The following is a 14319-nucleotide window of genomic DNA, read 5'->3' as shown; positions in this document are numbered from 1 at the left end:
AAAACGGTTATGGCACATAAGCGTCATGTGGTTTTGATTTAGAAGTAATTTTTTAAGCTTAGCATATAAAATATTATGTGCAATGGGAATTCTAATCATATCAGATGATAATCCACCAGAAAATGAATCGACTCCCTGTTTGACAGTAAACGGCTAAACAGTTTAAAAGATATAAGCAACAAATGAATTAGATGGACCAGTTTCGGGAATCAGGGAATAGGGATTGCTACCCTCAATCACCTGAAAGCTGGTGAGTTTGACAGTGGATGAGAGAAGTGTGAAACAGAGAGGGAGTTAAAGACGAAGGAGGGTAGGTAAATGGTCATGCTGTCCAGAGCACAGCCTGACGGGCTTGGTCGAGGGCTTATGGAGCTCTCTGTGTGTCGGCCGGAGACATACAGCGGGTCTTCAGAGGGCTGTTCCCAGGAACGCTTAGCCAAGACCCCAGGCTCAACACCCTGCTGTACTTTGAAATGGGATCTTTATTGTCCATAAAGTTTAAGCCAAGTATGAAGAATCACTCCTCCCAAACAAAACACGCATACATGGAGAAAGAGAGAGAGAGGGAAGTTAGAGATAGAGAGAGAAAGTGGCACAAGTAAGCCAGTGTTGTCCAATCCAACCCATGTTTTCAATTATGTTACACACACACACACATATACATGTATGAAAATATATGAAATATTTAATTTATTGGGGAATCCCGCCTAATAAATAAAATCTATTTCTTGATCAAAGAAATTCATGTTTTCTATATCACATGTATGACACAACATAATGCTTAGCTGCGTTTGGACGTGTTGCACAGTATTTGCCCAACCGGTTGCTTTCCTCTCGGTTCAGGTGAGAGCTTTCCTGAATGCTGGCTTGTTTAATTATGCAGAAAATGAAACAAAACACATTGACAGATTCCCATACCCTTTAATACAGAAGTCACCGGGGCTGTTTGATTACTGTTTTCAGCCCATTAACAATGTCATTAGGCCAGTCTGGTTATCTCTACCCTTTTATGTAATGATAAACTGAAGTATTGCTACCGCGACACACCTGCGGCTTAGTCAAAACTGTTCCATATTTTCCTCTTTGAAGTTGGAGGGAAAACAAAGGGAGAGAATCAAAGAGCCCTGACTGTGAGATAGCAGACAAATGGCCCATCCGATCTCCTCCCTGCTCCAAGCTATCAAAGGGGTGAAATGAAAAATAAAAATGAGCCTCATGTCGGTGATATTACCCGTTTACTTATGCCTGCATGGTGATAGATTGCATCACTGTATTGGAATTCAATAGTAAATCATTAGGACATAACAAAAGAAGACAGTGTTGGGTTTCAGTAATGAAGCCCCAGGCCACCCCTTTGATATGTGTACGTGTGTGCTTGTATGTGTGTGTGTGTGTGTATTTGTGTCTCTGTGTGTGTGTGTGTGTGTGTGTGTGTGTGTGGGTGTGTGGGTGTGTGTGGGTGTGTGAGAGAGTGTGTGTGTTATGTGTTTGTGTGTTGTGGGGTCCACTGGTCTACAACAGGTTAGTATCCAAAATGATCTTTAAAAATGTATCATTCATGTGGTCAGCGACAAAAAGCAGAATATCCAGATAACTTCTATTAAAAGATGTTTATGGCCAGTGCATTCTGAGATTCAATTCATGGTCTGAAAAGTTTTAAATATACTGCGTTACAACCATTCTGCCAAACAGATGCTCTGTTCCAGATTAGTGTGCAAACTATGTCCAGATATGTGCAATTGAGGTAAGAATGAACAGTATATTCACCAATTTTACTCTAAATTTGCTGCCATAAACAACTTAAAATACCAATACATTATAAATCTTAACGGAAAATAAGGTATTTCATTTTCTCTGTTTTTCAATATGTCCTATCCTTCAAGACGAGGCATTCTTCCTCTTGCTTTCTTTCCTTCTTTCTGAGTGACAGTAAAGATTTGACTTTGCCCTTAGCAACGTCACGCCGTGTGCGCCGTGTGGGTGATGAGGGCATTTGGTACTGAGAGAAAATAAGAGCTGTTGAAGGCTGGAAAAGTGCTTGAGAACGTGTGCGCCACAAGTCAAATTGTTCTTGACACCTGTATCTGCCGAAGACTTTTGCCGCCCCTCCTAGACGCAGTATGCCACTGCTCAAGGGAGCACATGGCAATGCATGTCATAACCTTTCATTTTTAAATATTTAAAAGTTGAAGCAAAAACAATCCTCACGGAATCTGTTCAGTTCATATAGATATTCTTTGTTACCCAAGTGTTGCCCGAGGTCTGGCAGCATTCCATCCCCTCGGGCTCTCGTATCCTTCTGGCAGATTGAAATCGCCTTGGTATTGGAATTTGGGAGTTTAGTCAGGACGCGCTTGTGTCACTTCAAGGAGAGTTCCTCTTAATATTCCCCGCTTCGAAAAACTCGTCTGGCAAAGAATGAGCAATGAAGACGTTTAACAATTTCAGCACGGATGTTGCCACTGTCCTCGCTGGGTAACCGAACCGTAGTGATGAACCCAAGAAGTTCAGTGGACTTTCCATGCAATTTGCGGGGGTGCTGAAAAATCCTCCACACTTCAACAACTCTACAGGAAGCAAACGTTTGGACACACATATGGGATTAGATTTTTTTTTCCTGTTTAAATTTGAAGTAGAAGGAATATTTTCACTTTCGTCATGATGATTCCACTTTCCCGAACACAGCTTGCTCTGTTTTTTATTCTCCTTTGTCCGGTTAACATAATCGGATTGTGGTGGTAAGTTACCCTGCAAAAACACGTTTGACATGTGCTAACAGCTATGTAGGCTATTTCACCAGAATTCCAGTCTCCTTGTTTAATATGGAATAAATGAAAATGTATGGTGCTAGTGGTTTAGTCGTCAGCCCACGTTTGCATTGCTATAACGATAAGTAATACGCTAGCATATTAGTCACGATAAAATGATATGCCATCCAGCCATCGTGTAGCATTATTAATGTCAGATAGTACCTGTCTTTTTATCAAATTTTACGCCGTACCCTGCACTTAAATTTACTTAACGCCTTGAACAGTGTAAGCACTGGGAAGTGGATCAATGTGGTTGCATTGTCATGACAGGACGTTTGTGCTGTTTACACGTTTACAATCTAATACGCCATTTGAGTGTGTATTGTCATTGACAGTGTGCTCAGACTTGAAATATAGTTAGTTGTCTCACGGCTTCATTTTGTAAACACACACAAATGCGACACAAATAGCTTTTTTATGAATGAAACATAAAGTTGCAGGGATTCAGTGAAGAAGTAGAGTGTGAGTGGAGTGAGTTATTGTTTGTGAAAAAGCAGAGAAATTAGGAGGTCAGAGTTGGAATTCTAGGTGGACCTTCAGGCGATGGATGTCGTCATAAAACAATCTTAAATTCAGCGGTCTGACATGCATGAAGTCAAATGGGACCGAAACCTGACGGCTTGGTAACATACCAAATAAATCCCTACATTGTCTTTTTTAATTTGCACATTAAGTTACACCAGCATAAAACTAACCAAACGCTTCTGATACAAGCAGTTTCAAAGGACCAGGCATCATTTGACTTTAGCTCAGATAACACTGGCATGATGTCCGTGCTAACGGCCTTTGCCCGATTTCACGCAGTCTTTTGAGGAGGAAGAGATGAAAACATCCTGAGATGGACCTTTGATGGCTCTCCTGTATATAGAACTGAGGCAAAGGGCTGTGTGAGATTCTGGAAGACCCTCCTCCTCCTCCGGAGTGTCTGGGGTCAACCACTGGCTACATGCCAGGTCTGTACCCAACAGGTGTGCCTCTGTGTGGCCGTGCACGTGCAACTGCCGCTGTGAGCCTACCCAGTCAAGCGTGCATGTAACCGCCCTCACCACCACCACCCTCTGTCCAGTCAACACATCACCTGCCCCATGCCACCTTCATACGAGTCCCAGTGCTGTTCGCACAGATTTCAGAAAAGCAGAATGTTCTTTTTTTTTTCTTCTTCTTTTTCAGCATTAAAATTGGATTGCTGTGTGGGGTGATGGGGGTGGGGGAGGAGGACGAGAGTTCCAATCAAGGACAGCAGAGATTGGATCAGATAAAGATCGAGTGACAGGGCTTGGCGAAGGCCGTGCACTTACAGTGTTTCACCGAAGAGCATGTGGCCTCCTCTGGCTTCCCAGACGCTTGGATGTCACTCCGAGCCCAAGTGCCTCCCCCCTGTCCACGCTCATTCCCAGGCTCGCCCGTGACGGACAGCAGCCACGCAGCAGTGTCGTGCAGCGTCGAGGTTCCAGTCACTTGATTTAGTGTCGAATTCGAGCAGAGATTGTCCCATGGCCCCAAGCCACAGACCACAGGACTTAACCCAAGCTACTCTCCAATGTTCCAGCCCTGTCGTGACTGACTTCATATCCAGCATACTTTGGGGATTAAGGAGGATGAAATTCACTCTCTTTTCTCAAAGTGAAAAGGGACTTATCTGTAGTCGGGCAATTCATAATGTAACCCGAGGTCCTTGGGCCGTAGAAACGGCTCATCTCGAGTCGTCTGAATCACAGAGCATTTGAATTGATTGTTTGGATTAGGCTTTTCTTAATCATAATTTCCGGACCCTCTTCTATTCTAGTCTGTGCCTTGTATTATTTTTATGATTTCATGCGTGATATTGCTGTTTTAGTTGGTTCCTGATTGCACACTGATGGTACATCCTCGTTTGTGTTGTGATTAGGCCCTATCTCGAGCTCTACTGGCACCGATAAAATACAAAGGAGGAAGTCAAAGCGAACAGAGATAGATGGATGTCTTATCTGGAGTACAAGGTCGCTGTCTCTGTGCTTGTGCTTAGACTCTCAGCTTGCGGTAGGCACATCCATCGAGTTCTGATCCTCCCAGGGTCCCTTCTGGGTCACGACTGGTTTTGATTATAGCTGGAGCTCTGGGTGGTTGAGACAGACAAATATCTTCATCTACATATCGCTGAAAACCATACTCTGACCGCACACACACATCCATGCCAGTGCTCCGACGTCCTCAATGATATTCAAGCCTTTCCTCAGAAAGCTGTGTCTGCCTCTCAGCCTCTCTCTTACAATGAAACAGGACTTGGGGCAGAAATGGTGTCCAACACAGTCTGCTTTTTTTTACGAGTCTACACCTCCCGCTGTAAAATATGGTTCCACAATTCGTGAGCAGCTTTTAAGAGCCAGTTTTCAAAGCCGGGATCTTGGCACCGAGATTTGTGCAGGTTTGGAGACCATGACACACCAGATAATCATTGGTTTCTAAAGGTGCTGGGCGGCTGCTAAGTACTGTATCTGCATGTCCTAATCACACTGGGGCTTGGATTGAGACATGTGCAAGAGTGCCGTCATGCCTGCCCGAGATATCTTCCTCTTCTCCCGGGTCTCCATGGAAACATTGTCAATATATTGTCAATAAGTGGCAGGAGGAAGGCTCTATCCAAAAGTCGTAAGGACTGCGGCCCCAGGGAGAAGATGTCTGTTCTCACTGTGAGGAGGTTGCACAGAGTCATCCATATTATGGCAGGTTGTTATTGTGTGTTCTGCCTGTTCAGGGCCCTTTCTTGTACTCCCGGAATGCTTGGCTCCATTAAATATCGCTGTATGGGATACATAGAACGAGTGCTTATTTGAGGTGTCTAGTGACTTGAGAGCACCGGTATATAAATGGCTTTGTTTAAGTGAAGTATTTGACTAATCAAGATGGGATGCATCACTTTTTTTTTTTCAAACAGCTATCTCGTGTCTCATATTTCTTATCAGACCGCCGTGGTAGGGATTGGCAAGAGTGTTGGGGTGACTTCTTAAAACAAACTCACGCAGCAGATGAATGCTATTAGTCTGAACGATGAGCCCTGACAGGGGTGAGTGAAAAGCAATGAGGTATTCTCACAAAGCCCCGCTCCCACAGACAGCTTTATAAAGATAAAAAGTGAATGCACAAATCCCATCAGACGAACTTTAGTCGGAAACAAACGTTATTAAATAGACAGAATTGGAGTGTAGCGCTATTCTCACATTACATCATAGTCAACTGTCATGGGAAGCTCTGGCAAGAGTTCTGAGTCTTGGACCTGAGGCCTACACTGCCATTAAGACTTGAAATAAACAATTTACCCAAGTGTAAACATTCGTCTGTCAACGCTTTTGAAGGAACCCAGCAATTAGCATGCGGCATTCTCTCCTTATATGTTATCCCCGCCTGTTCAAAAGGAGTTGTCCTTTATTGCTAATGTTTTGTTGTGTTTTATTCATATGAAAATGTGATTTATTAAAAAATAAATCATAACCTTGAACGGCAGACTGCAAGTATTACTACGTGCAGGAAGTCCAATGAATTCCACTCGTGTGTGAAACTTAAACTTTTCGCCCCTGTGTTTTTCTTCGAGGGCGGACGCAGCATGCCAGTAAACCTGCTGTGTTTTTCCCCACAGGGCAGTGGGGAGTCCGCTGGTCATGGACCCCAACAGCATCTGCAGGAAGACCAAACGGCTGGCCGGCAAACAGGCGGAGCTGTGCCAGACCCAGCCAGAGATCGTCAACGAGGTGGCCAAGGGCGCCAAGCTGGGCGTAAGGGAATGCCAGTACCAGTTTCGTTTTCGTCGCTGGAATTGCACCAGCCAGAACAAGTATTTTGGCAAAATCCTGCAACAAGGTGAGTTGCCTGTCTGCTTGGATAAAACAGAACTCCCTCTCCACCGTACTGACTGTTGGTGGAGTGAATTGCACTCATGGTAGTGGTTTTCCCGGTACCACGGCAGTCTTGAACCCTTGACCCCTGAGACTCAAAGTCCAGTGCCCTCACCTCAACTCCCAAGTCTGTTCCTAGGTCTGTGTGCTGCAGAACAAGGCCAGCTGTTGTCTGAGAGACACATTTTCACTTGACTGCTTGTCGTCGTCTCCCACAGATTGCACTCTCAAAATGATCACCTAAAATTGCCTTGCATAATCAGTGATCTCGTGCATCTCTTGGGGCCTTTGAAGAGGCTAATAAAAGTAATGCTGGGCCTGCGGATCACTGCAGTTATTTCACTAACACCCCCCCACCCCCCCACCCCCATCTCCTCACTGTTGACGGCTTTGATTCATAGGCCCCATTCTTTGTAGCCTGACAATGAGAGTCTTGTGTGTGCGCGCGAGTGTCTTTAAGTGGCACAGTTTTATCCTCTGTTTTGTAAACTTTGTCTATTGGCTTGTTTCATAACCCATGATTTAACGGCAGACGAGGTATTCATCATATACTGATAAGTGCCAGCAAAGCACCATAATTGAACGCATCGCTGCAATAAGCCATTAGTACCCTTAATTGGAAATGCATGCGAGTACATTGTTTAAAGACTTGCAGACTAAAGGAACCTCGGCATTGTGCTTATGATGAGGGATGTACTACACTTGCGGAGTCACATAGCTCCACATGGTCCCTGCCCAAGCCTGTAATCATCACTGGCGAAACACTCTGTGGGCACATAAGCAGAATTTTGGTTTGTCGGAGGGAAGGATGAGTATTAGAGGGGATCGCGTGTTCCGACGGCTTTGCGTCGCTGCTGCCTGTTAATGTTTGTGTTGTTGTTGTGTTGTGTTGTTGGTGGCTGCCAGCAGAGGGCAGAGTGTTTTCTTTCGCCCTCTCTCTCTCTCTCTCTCTCTCTCTCTCTCTCAATCTCTCTCTTTCCCACTCCTTTGATCAGTGTGCATGGCATGCCCCCAGAGCAGGCAGCTGTCTGACCAGGTCAGGGATCCAGCCCATCCACTATGCTGCCACACTAGCCTGACTAACAAATCCGTCGCGCTAATTCAGATGTGGCCGCGCCGACTGCCACGCTTGTAGCAGAGACGTGTTTCCACACGGATTGCAACATGACTCGCACTGTCTCCTCTGGCCAAACCCCCTGTCCTGCAACCCCCCCCCCCCCGCCTCCCAAAAAGCAAAAAGAAACAACAGAGATGTCTCCTTCCTCACAATGGAAATTAATCATAAATTCCTCTGTGTCTTTAGGAGGGGGCTAAGTGCTCCACTGTTTTGAAGTATTTACTACAATTACCAAGATGTACCTGTAATGACCACGTGTCAGCCTAGAGATCGCTTGCAAAGACAGGTTTACTTCCTGGTGTGGGAGCCGTGCTGCGAAGAGTGGCTTGAATATTTCTCACACTGCAAAAATAACTGGGGGCTATTTTCTTCCTCTATTCAAATATATAAACCAAAGCTGTTGTCCTGGCCCAAGGGAGGGGCCCCCTAATGCCAAAATTTGCTGGAAGCCTCCGCGGCTGCTTAAGCATGCTGTCTCGGGGCTTGTGGTGGAGTAATTAGAAAATGCTCGCAGATAATGTGCGGCCCTAATTAGAAAAAATAATCATAATAACGCAGCCTCTGCAATTTTGTATTGTCACCTCAGGAATGCCGAGCATTAGTTCTTTCTTCAGAGCAGTTGTTGCTTCTGTCTGTTTCTCTGTCGGTTAGTGTTTGGAGGCGTTGAATTGTCTGGGGGTTTTGAGGTTTGGGATTTATTTTTCATTCCTTTTTTTTCATCTCTGACTTGCATTTTGCTCTTGGGAGAACAACTTTGCGCTCGTCCTAGCCTTTGTATGTAAATTGTATATCATGTGACATTCCCGTCAGTTAACAATTCCATGAATACACAGATTATTGAATGTGATGGGCTATTCTCAGGGTTTAAGAAATACAATGGCCAAACGACAACGTGAGGAACACAAGTATCTGAGTTATAGTTCTGCGGAGAGTTCTTTAACTGAATTCCTTCAATTGAAAACGCCTGTAGTTAATCTAAAATGTCTGCATTTTGAGATTTTTTGGAGATCCCGTCGTCGCTCAGTTGTAAATCTCCCTGATTCGTCTCACCACAGATAGGCCATTTGTGTAGCAGATGTGTTTTGTATTTGTAACATACAGTGGTGCGGATAGGGGGCTTCTCTATTTTTGAAGTGGGAGAGGGACAGGGGTTGCCGGGGCAGGGGCTGGGTTGTATCAGGTAACACAATGCTGCTGTAGAATAAATACACAGCTCTCCCCTGGGGAAAGACAGTTGTTTCAGGACTTAAGCTGATCATCTATCTTGTTTCTTCTCCGCAATCCTGACTCACACCTGCACGTATGGGCCATGCAAATCCACAGAACATAAAAAAGAAAGACGTTTTTATTCTCTGTCCCCCCCCACCCCTTCATTCGTCTTTAGGGAGTGAAGAGGGTTTTTATACGCGTCTCCGTCTGATGAATAGGTCGTGGCGCACAGCCCTCCCCCGTGATGGACAGGAGAATTTTAACGGGATCAGTGGACTGACTGTAACGAAACAATTAACACGTCACCCTCCGAATGCTGGAGCTCGACGAGACACCCACTGGAATGTGTGTTTACCGGAGTAACTGTGTAAAGGATACATATTTGGGGGATTACTCGCGCCACCCCCTGCGCATGTCGAGTTAATGAATGTGGCTGTCAGGTATGCAACAGGATCCTTGCATCAGCGCCGGGAGAAGAGGTGAAGCCCCCGCTCCGACGGCAGCGCATGGAGGCAAAATAAATCAATCAAAATTATCCACAGCCGTCAGGTGCCATCCGCTCTCTGCAAGTAGAGAGGCCCCATCTCTCGCTCTCTTTCTCTCTCTCTCTCTCTCTCTCTCTCTTTCTCTCTATCTCCCCCTCTCTCTTTCTCTCTCTCTCTCCCTCTCTCCGCTCATCCTTTTGAACCTGCACACCCATGCATCATTGATTCAAAGATTGAAGTATTAAAAAATATTTTGCTAATTCTTCCAGAAGCCCCTTCTGGCATCAGGTCCTATCTCAGGCAGGCCCAGACACAGGCAGAGGCAGAAATTTGTTTGGAATTTGTGTCTCGGAGGAAAGTATAAAAAAGGAAGGTGAGTGGATGAGCATTTTCATATACCTCCCTCACAACTTCTCAGTGTCTCAATGCAGACATTAAGCTTATTGGGTCCGCAATTCAAGCCCAGAGATACAATAAAGAATTCAGACGTGATTAAAAAAAAAAGTGTTTGCTTTTGTACTCTTCTCTGTTCATTGTGCCTTCTTACAAAGAACCTCTTCATGTCGGCTGGATTCATCTGTCAGTTGCCGCCTGCCCCCTAAAAGAATGTGAGTGAGTTCACGGGCTGGGCCCTGAACGTGATCAGAGCTATCGATACATTCCTCATGCATGTGGTCCGAATTACCCTGGACAGAGAGCAGACACATTATGGGCTGTTAAGGCAGGCCTCTCTTCTTCTTCAAAAATAGCGAGATGCTCAAATCGTTTGATCAGTGCCGCTCCCAGTGACTGTGTTCAGTTAGGCCCAGCGCGCTGTTCCAGAGCGATCACCTCGTCTGTTTTAGCGTGACGTGAAGGGTGCCTTGTATTCTCCACGCACACGTTTTTATCTGCGCCGGTGAGGAGTCTTAGCGGAGCCAGAGATGCCAGGGAGGAGCGCTGTGCGGATGACCAAACGCACTAGCGTCGCGTTAAGACCGTTAAAGGGTCGACTCGACTCCTAGTCACTTTGGACTGGGTGGGGGAGACGTTTCCACAATGTTTTTTTTTTTTTTTTTCACAGTGTTTTTTTTTTTGTTCTTTTCTTTTCAAAACAAGTGTGTGTTCCAGAAAAAACAACTGCAGGCAAACGAAAGGCATGTGACAAGGCTGTGATCTGTGGGTCCGGGGCAGGTCTCCCACAGGCCCCACTCAGTGGGCTTAATGCACACCAGAGGACCACAGGTGTGTTCAGGTGTTCAAACTAGGGGCTGTCAGAGGCTGCTTACAATCAAACACACAGACACACACACACACACATATGCATGCATGCACACACACACACACACACACACACACACACACAAACACACACATATGCACACACACACACACACACACACACACACATATGCTGCCTTGCATGGAGACATCAGTGGGTGTGCAGACGGACAGCTGGGATTAATATCAGAGTAAGTGCTGGTCTGCAGCCTCTCGCACGGCACCGATTCCGTTTCACTAGTCCTAATGAATCCCATTCACTGAATCATGCGATATGGAATTGGCAGCGGCCTCGGCAGTGACTGCACGCTCATGTCTTCCAACTCCAGCAAAATAAAAGTCATTCATTTCAACTGCATCACAATGGGCTGCTAACTGCCATCTCTCTCCCTTCTTCTTTGTCCCTCTCTCTCTGTGTCTCTCTCTGTCCCTCCCTCCCTCTCTCTTGCTCTCTCTCTCTCTCTCTCTCTTGCTCTCTCTCTCTCTCTGTCTCTGGTTTGCTCACAGCGCTCTCCAAGTGTGAAATGTCACTTGGAGGTTCACATAAAGTGCCAGAGAATGAGAGCTTTGTGAGGGAGAGCTTTTGAGAGATGGGTTCTGGGGGTTACATTGTTATTCCACATAAAACCCGTTAAGTTTGTTTTTGCTGTTATGTGGATCTGGGCTCTCTGGCTGGGGCTGGTGAGGTCTGTTACTGAAATAGCCCGGCAGCTGTGGACTATCAGACATGCCACGCGTATCAGCGCCCAATGTCAACCACAGTCATTGTCCTAAGTGAATTGTGGAGAGGCCCTGTCTGATTTTCCCGCTGTGTTTCTGTGTGTGTGTGTGTGTGTGTGCGTGTGTGCGTGTGTGTGTGTGTGTGTGTTTGTTCGGTGTGCGTGTGTGTGTGTGTGTTTGTTCGGTGTGCGTGTGTGTTTCCCACCAGACATCCGGGAGACTGCGTTTGTGTACGCCATCACGGCGGCGGGCGTGACACACACTGTGACGCAGGCCTGCAGCATGGGCGATCTGCTGCAGTGTGGCTGCGAGGCGACCCGGAGCCGGGCACCCCCACGCCCCGCTGCCGTCCCTGGCGGCACCACCGAGGGGGTCAAGTGGGAGTGGGGCGGCTGCGGTGACGACGTGGAGTTCGGCTATGAGAAGTCTAAGCAGTTCATGGACGCCAAGAGGAAGAAAGGCAAGAGCGACATCAGGACCCTCATCGACCTTCACAACAATGAGGCAGGACGTCTGGTACGGTGAAAAGCTTTCAAGTGCTTTTCTGTTTTGTCTTCTTTTCCCTCTTAAAAAAAGAAAAAGGATACCTCAAAATCAGTCAGGCACCGTCGTTTTCCAAGGCTGATGGGGAGACTTGCGTCTGTGTGTGTGCCAGCTTTTTAGGTTGAGTTATAGCTCCAGGTTGTTTTGGAACACAAATCTGTGGGGAGAATGTTTTTTGCATTGAAGCATAGGTGTTACATGTACAGCCTTGTGTGTTGCATTACCTGCACAGATCTCCTCGGATAGTCACGCCTAAGTGAACTGATAGGGCACTTCAAGAGCACAGGTAAGGGATGGCCAGAAATCTCTTGGATTCATTTTGGCATTGACTGGATATTTGGAAAACATTCTCTTCCGCACGACATTGCTTGGAGAGTATCATCCTTATTTTGACGTTTGCTTTATGTAATTGTATGATTATATAAAAAAAAAACGTAATGAAATAAGATACAAAAGTTTTATTGTGTAAAGTGTTATTGCGAACGAGAAAAGGGGGGGGGGGGGAATTACCTCAAGTAATTTGTGACACAAAAGGAATTGTTCAGCATGTTAAACATTCAAGCCTCTATTGTATTATCCTGCACTGCTGGTAGCTATGTGTTTTACATGGTAAACCAATACCTTAACAAGAATCATGACACTGAAATAAGAAAACAATTGCGCACCTCACACTCTCTTTGCAGCCCTCACAGGCATGTTCCTAGCATTGTTTGGCCTTTTACATTTTTAAGAGCTTATCTGTGGAGGATGTCTGGTCTTTCAAGTTTTGGTGTTAATTATACGTCCTGGGCTTAAATTGCCAAGGACTCCATCCAGTGTGCTCTGCAGTGTCAGTATTTCTTCATCGCAGGCCAGGTCACTGTCTCTGTGGCTTAAAGCCTGCTTGTCAGGAGGGGTCACACTCAGGTGAAGAGGTGGGTGGGAGGGGTGTGGCACACGGGGGCAGGGGGGTGAGTCACGGAGCATTTGGGTTTGGATTATTTCCACCTTTTTACCCCCCCCATTGTAACTTCAAAATGTCTCTGTCAAAGAGAGCAGAGCATAATTAAGACCAATTTATAAAGGCACAAGCTCTTATTCGACTCCATGGTCGGTGAGCTGAAGGATGCCCAGAGGCAAGGGGTGTGGATGGGGTGAGAGGGTGGGAGGGAGGGAAAGCGAAGGGGTGGAAGGGGGGATGGTGAAATTCCTTCGGAATAGCGTCTGCTATTATCTCCCCAATCTATCTCTCTTCTCTCTCTTCTCTGTTTCTCTGCAAAACACAGGCGGTGAGGAACTACATGCGGACCGAGTGCAAGTGTCACGGGCTGTCCGGCTCCTGCACGCTGCGGACTTGCTGGAAGAAGATGCCCCACTTTCGCGAGGTGGGCGACCGGCTGCTAGAGCGCTTCAACGGCGCCTCCAAGGTGATGGGCGGCAACGACGGCAAGACGCTCATCCCGGTGGGCCAGAACATCAAGCCGCCGGACAAGCAGGACCTCATCTACTCCGCCGAGTCGCCCGACTTCTGCCTGCCCAACCGCAAGACGGGCTCGCTGGGCACGCGCGGCCGCATGTGCAACAGCACGGCCATGGACATGAGCGGCTGCGACCTGCTCTGCTGCGAGCGCGGCTACCGCGAGGAGACGGTGGTCTTCGAGGAGAACTGCCTCTGCCGCTTCCACTGGTGCTGCGTGGTGCAGTGCAAGAAGTGTCTGGTGCGCAAGGAGCTCAGCCTGTGCCACTAGCACCCTCCAAACCACTAACCTACCACCCGCCTACACCCCAGAACCCCCCAAAAAGCCCCAGCAATGGAGTCTGGATCTAAGCCCTCAGTAGCTCTCGTGAACCCCAGCCTCTCTGATATATAGTCGTGTGAATGCTGGATTTAAAAAATAAATAAATAAATACAACAACAAAAAACGGAGTGTCACCCAACACCCCAACACATGCTGTAGTTGGTCCCTCCTCAGGCCTGGCCCAGGCGGAGGTCTGACTCAGCATAGCGTGAGGCTCCCTATCTAGTTTCAGCGGAAACTCACCCGATTGAGAAATCCCTGAGACCCCCCCCCCCCCCCTCCATGATGACTAACTTGAAATGAAGAGGGTTTCGCTATTGAGCGACTTCTGCATAGACTTGCAGAAACTGTCTGGCCTTCTGATTCATCGGCACGGTGTTGAGAACGGGACAGCAGCTCCTGTGGCTCCGCGGTGACGATGTGGGAACAGCTCTGCAGATGTGGGCGCAACAACACCGGCCAGAGCTAGATGGACGGTTCCCAGAGAGAAACAGAGATTGGTTTATGTCGTTTGTGGACAGGGTCTCT

At 46.9% G+C, this 14319-nt stretch overlaps 1 protein-coding gene across 1 annotated transcript; it reads left to right on the top strand.

Annotated features, from left to right (window-relative positions):
- Positions 1-2658: 2658 nt before the first annotated feature.
- On the top strand, positions 2659-13740 carry wnt6b (wingless-type MMTV integration site family, member 6b; the record flags this gene model as incomplete). Its single annotated transcript, XM_080839933.1, has 4 exons — positions 2659-2738; positions 6424-6644; positions 11679-11986; positions 13279-13740. The coding sequence occupies 4 exons, from the start codon at positions 2659-2661 to the stop codon at positions 13738-13740; spliced, it is 1071 nt and encodes a 356-aa protein (XP_080696059.1).
- Between the last annotated feature and the right edge of the window lie 579 nt (positions 13741-14319).

Source organism: Sprattus sprattus, assembly GCF_963457725.1.
Source record: "Sprattus sprattus genome assembly, chromosome: 5".
In the NCBI taxonomy this organism is placed as follows: Eukaryota; Metazoa; Chordata; class Actinopteri; order Clupeiformes; family Clupeidae; genus Sprattus; species Sprattus sprattus.
Note: the sequence above shows the minus strand (reverse complement) of the source record. Positions and strands in the feature narration are given on the sequence as shown.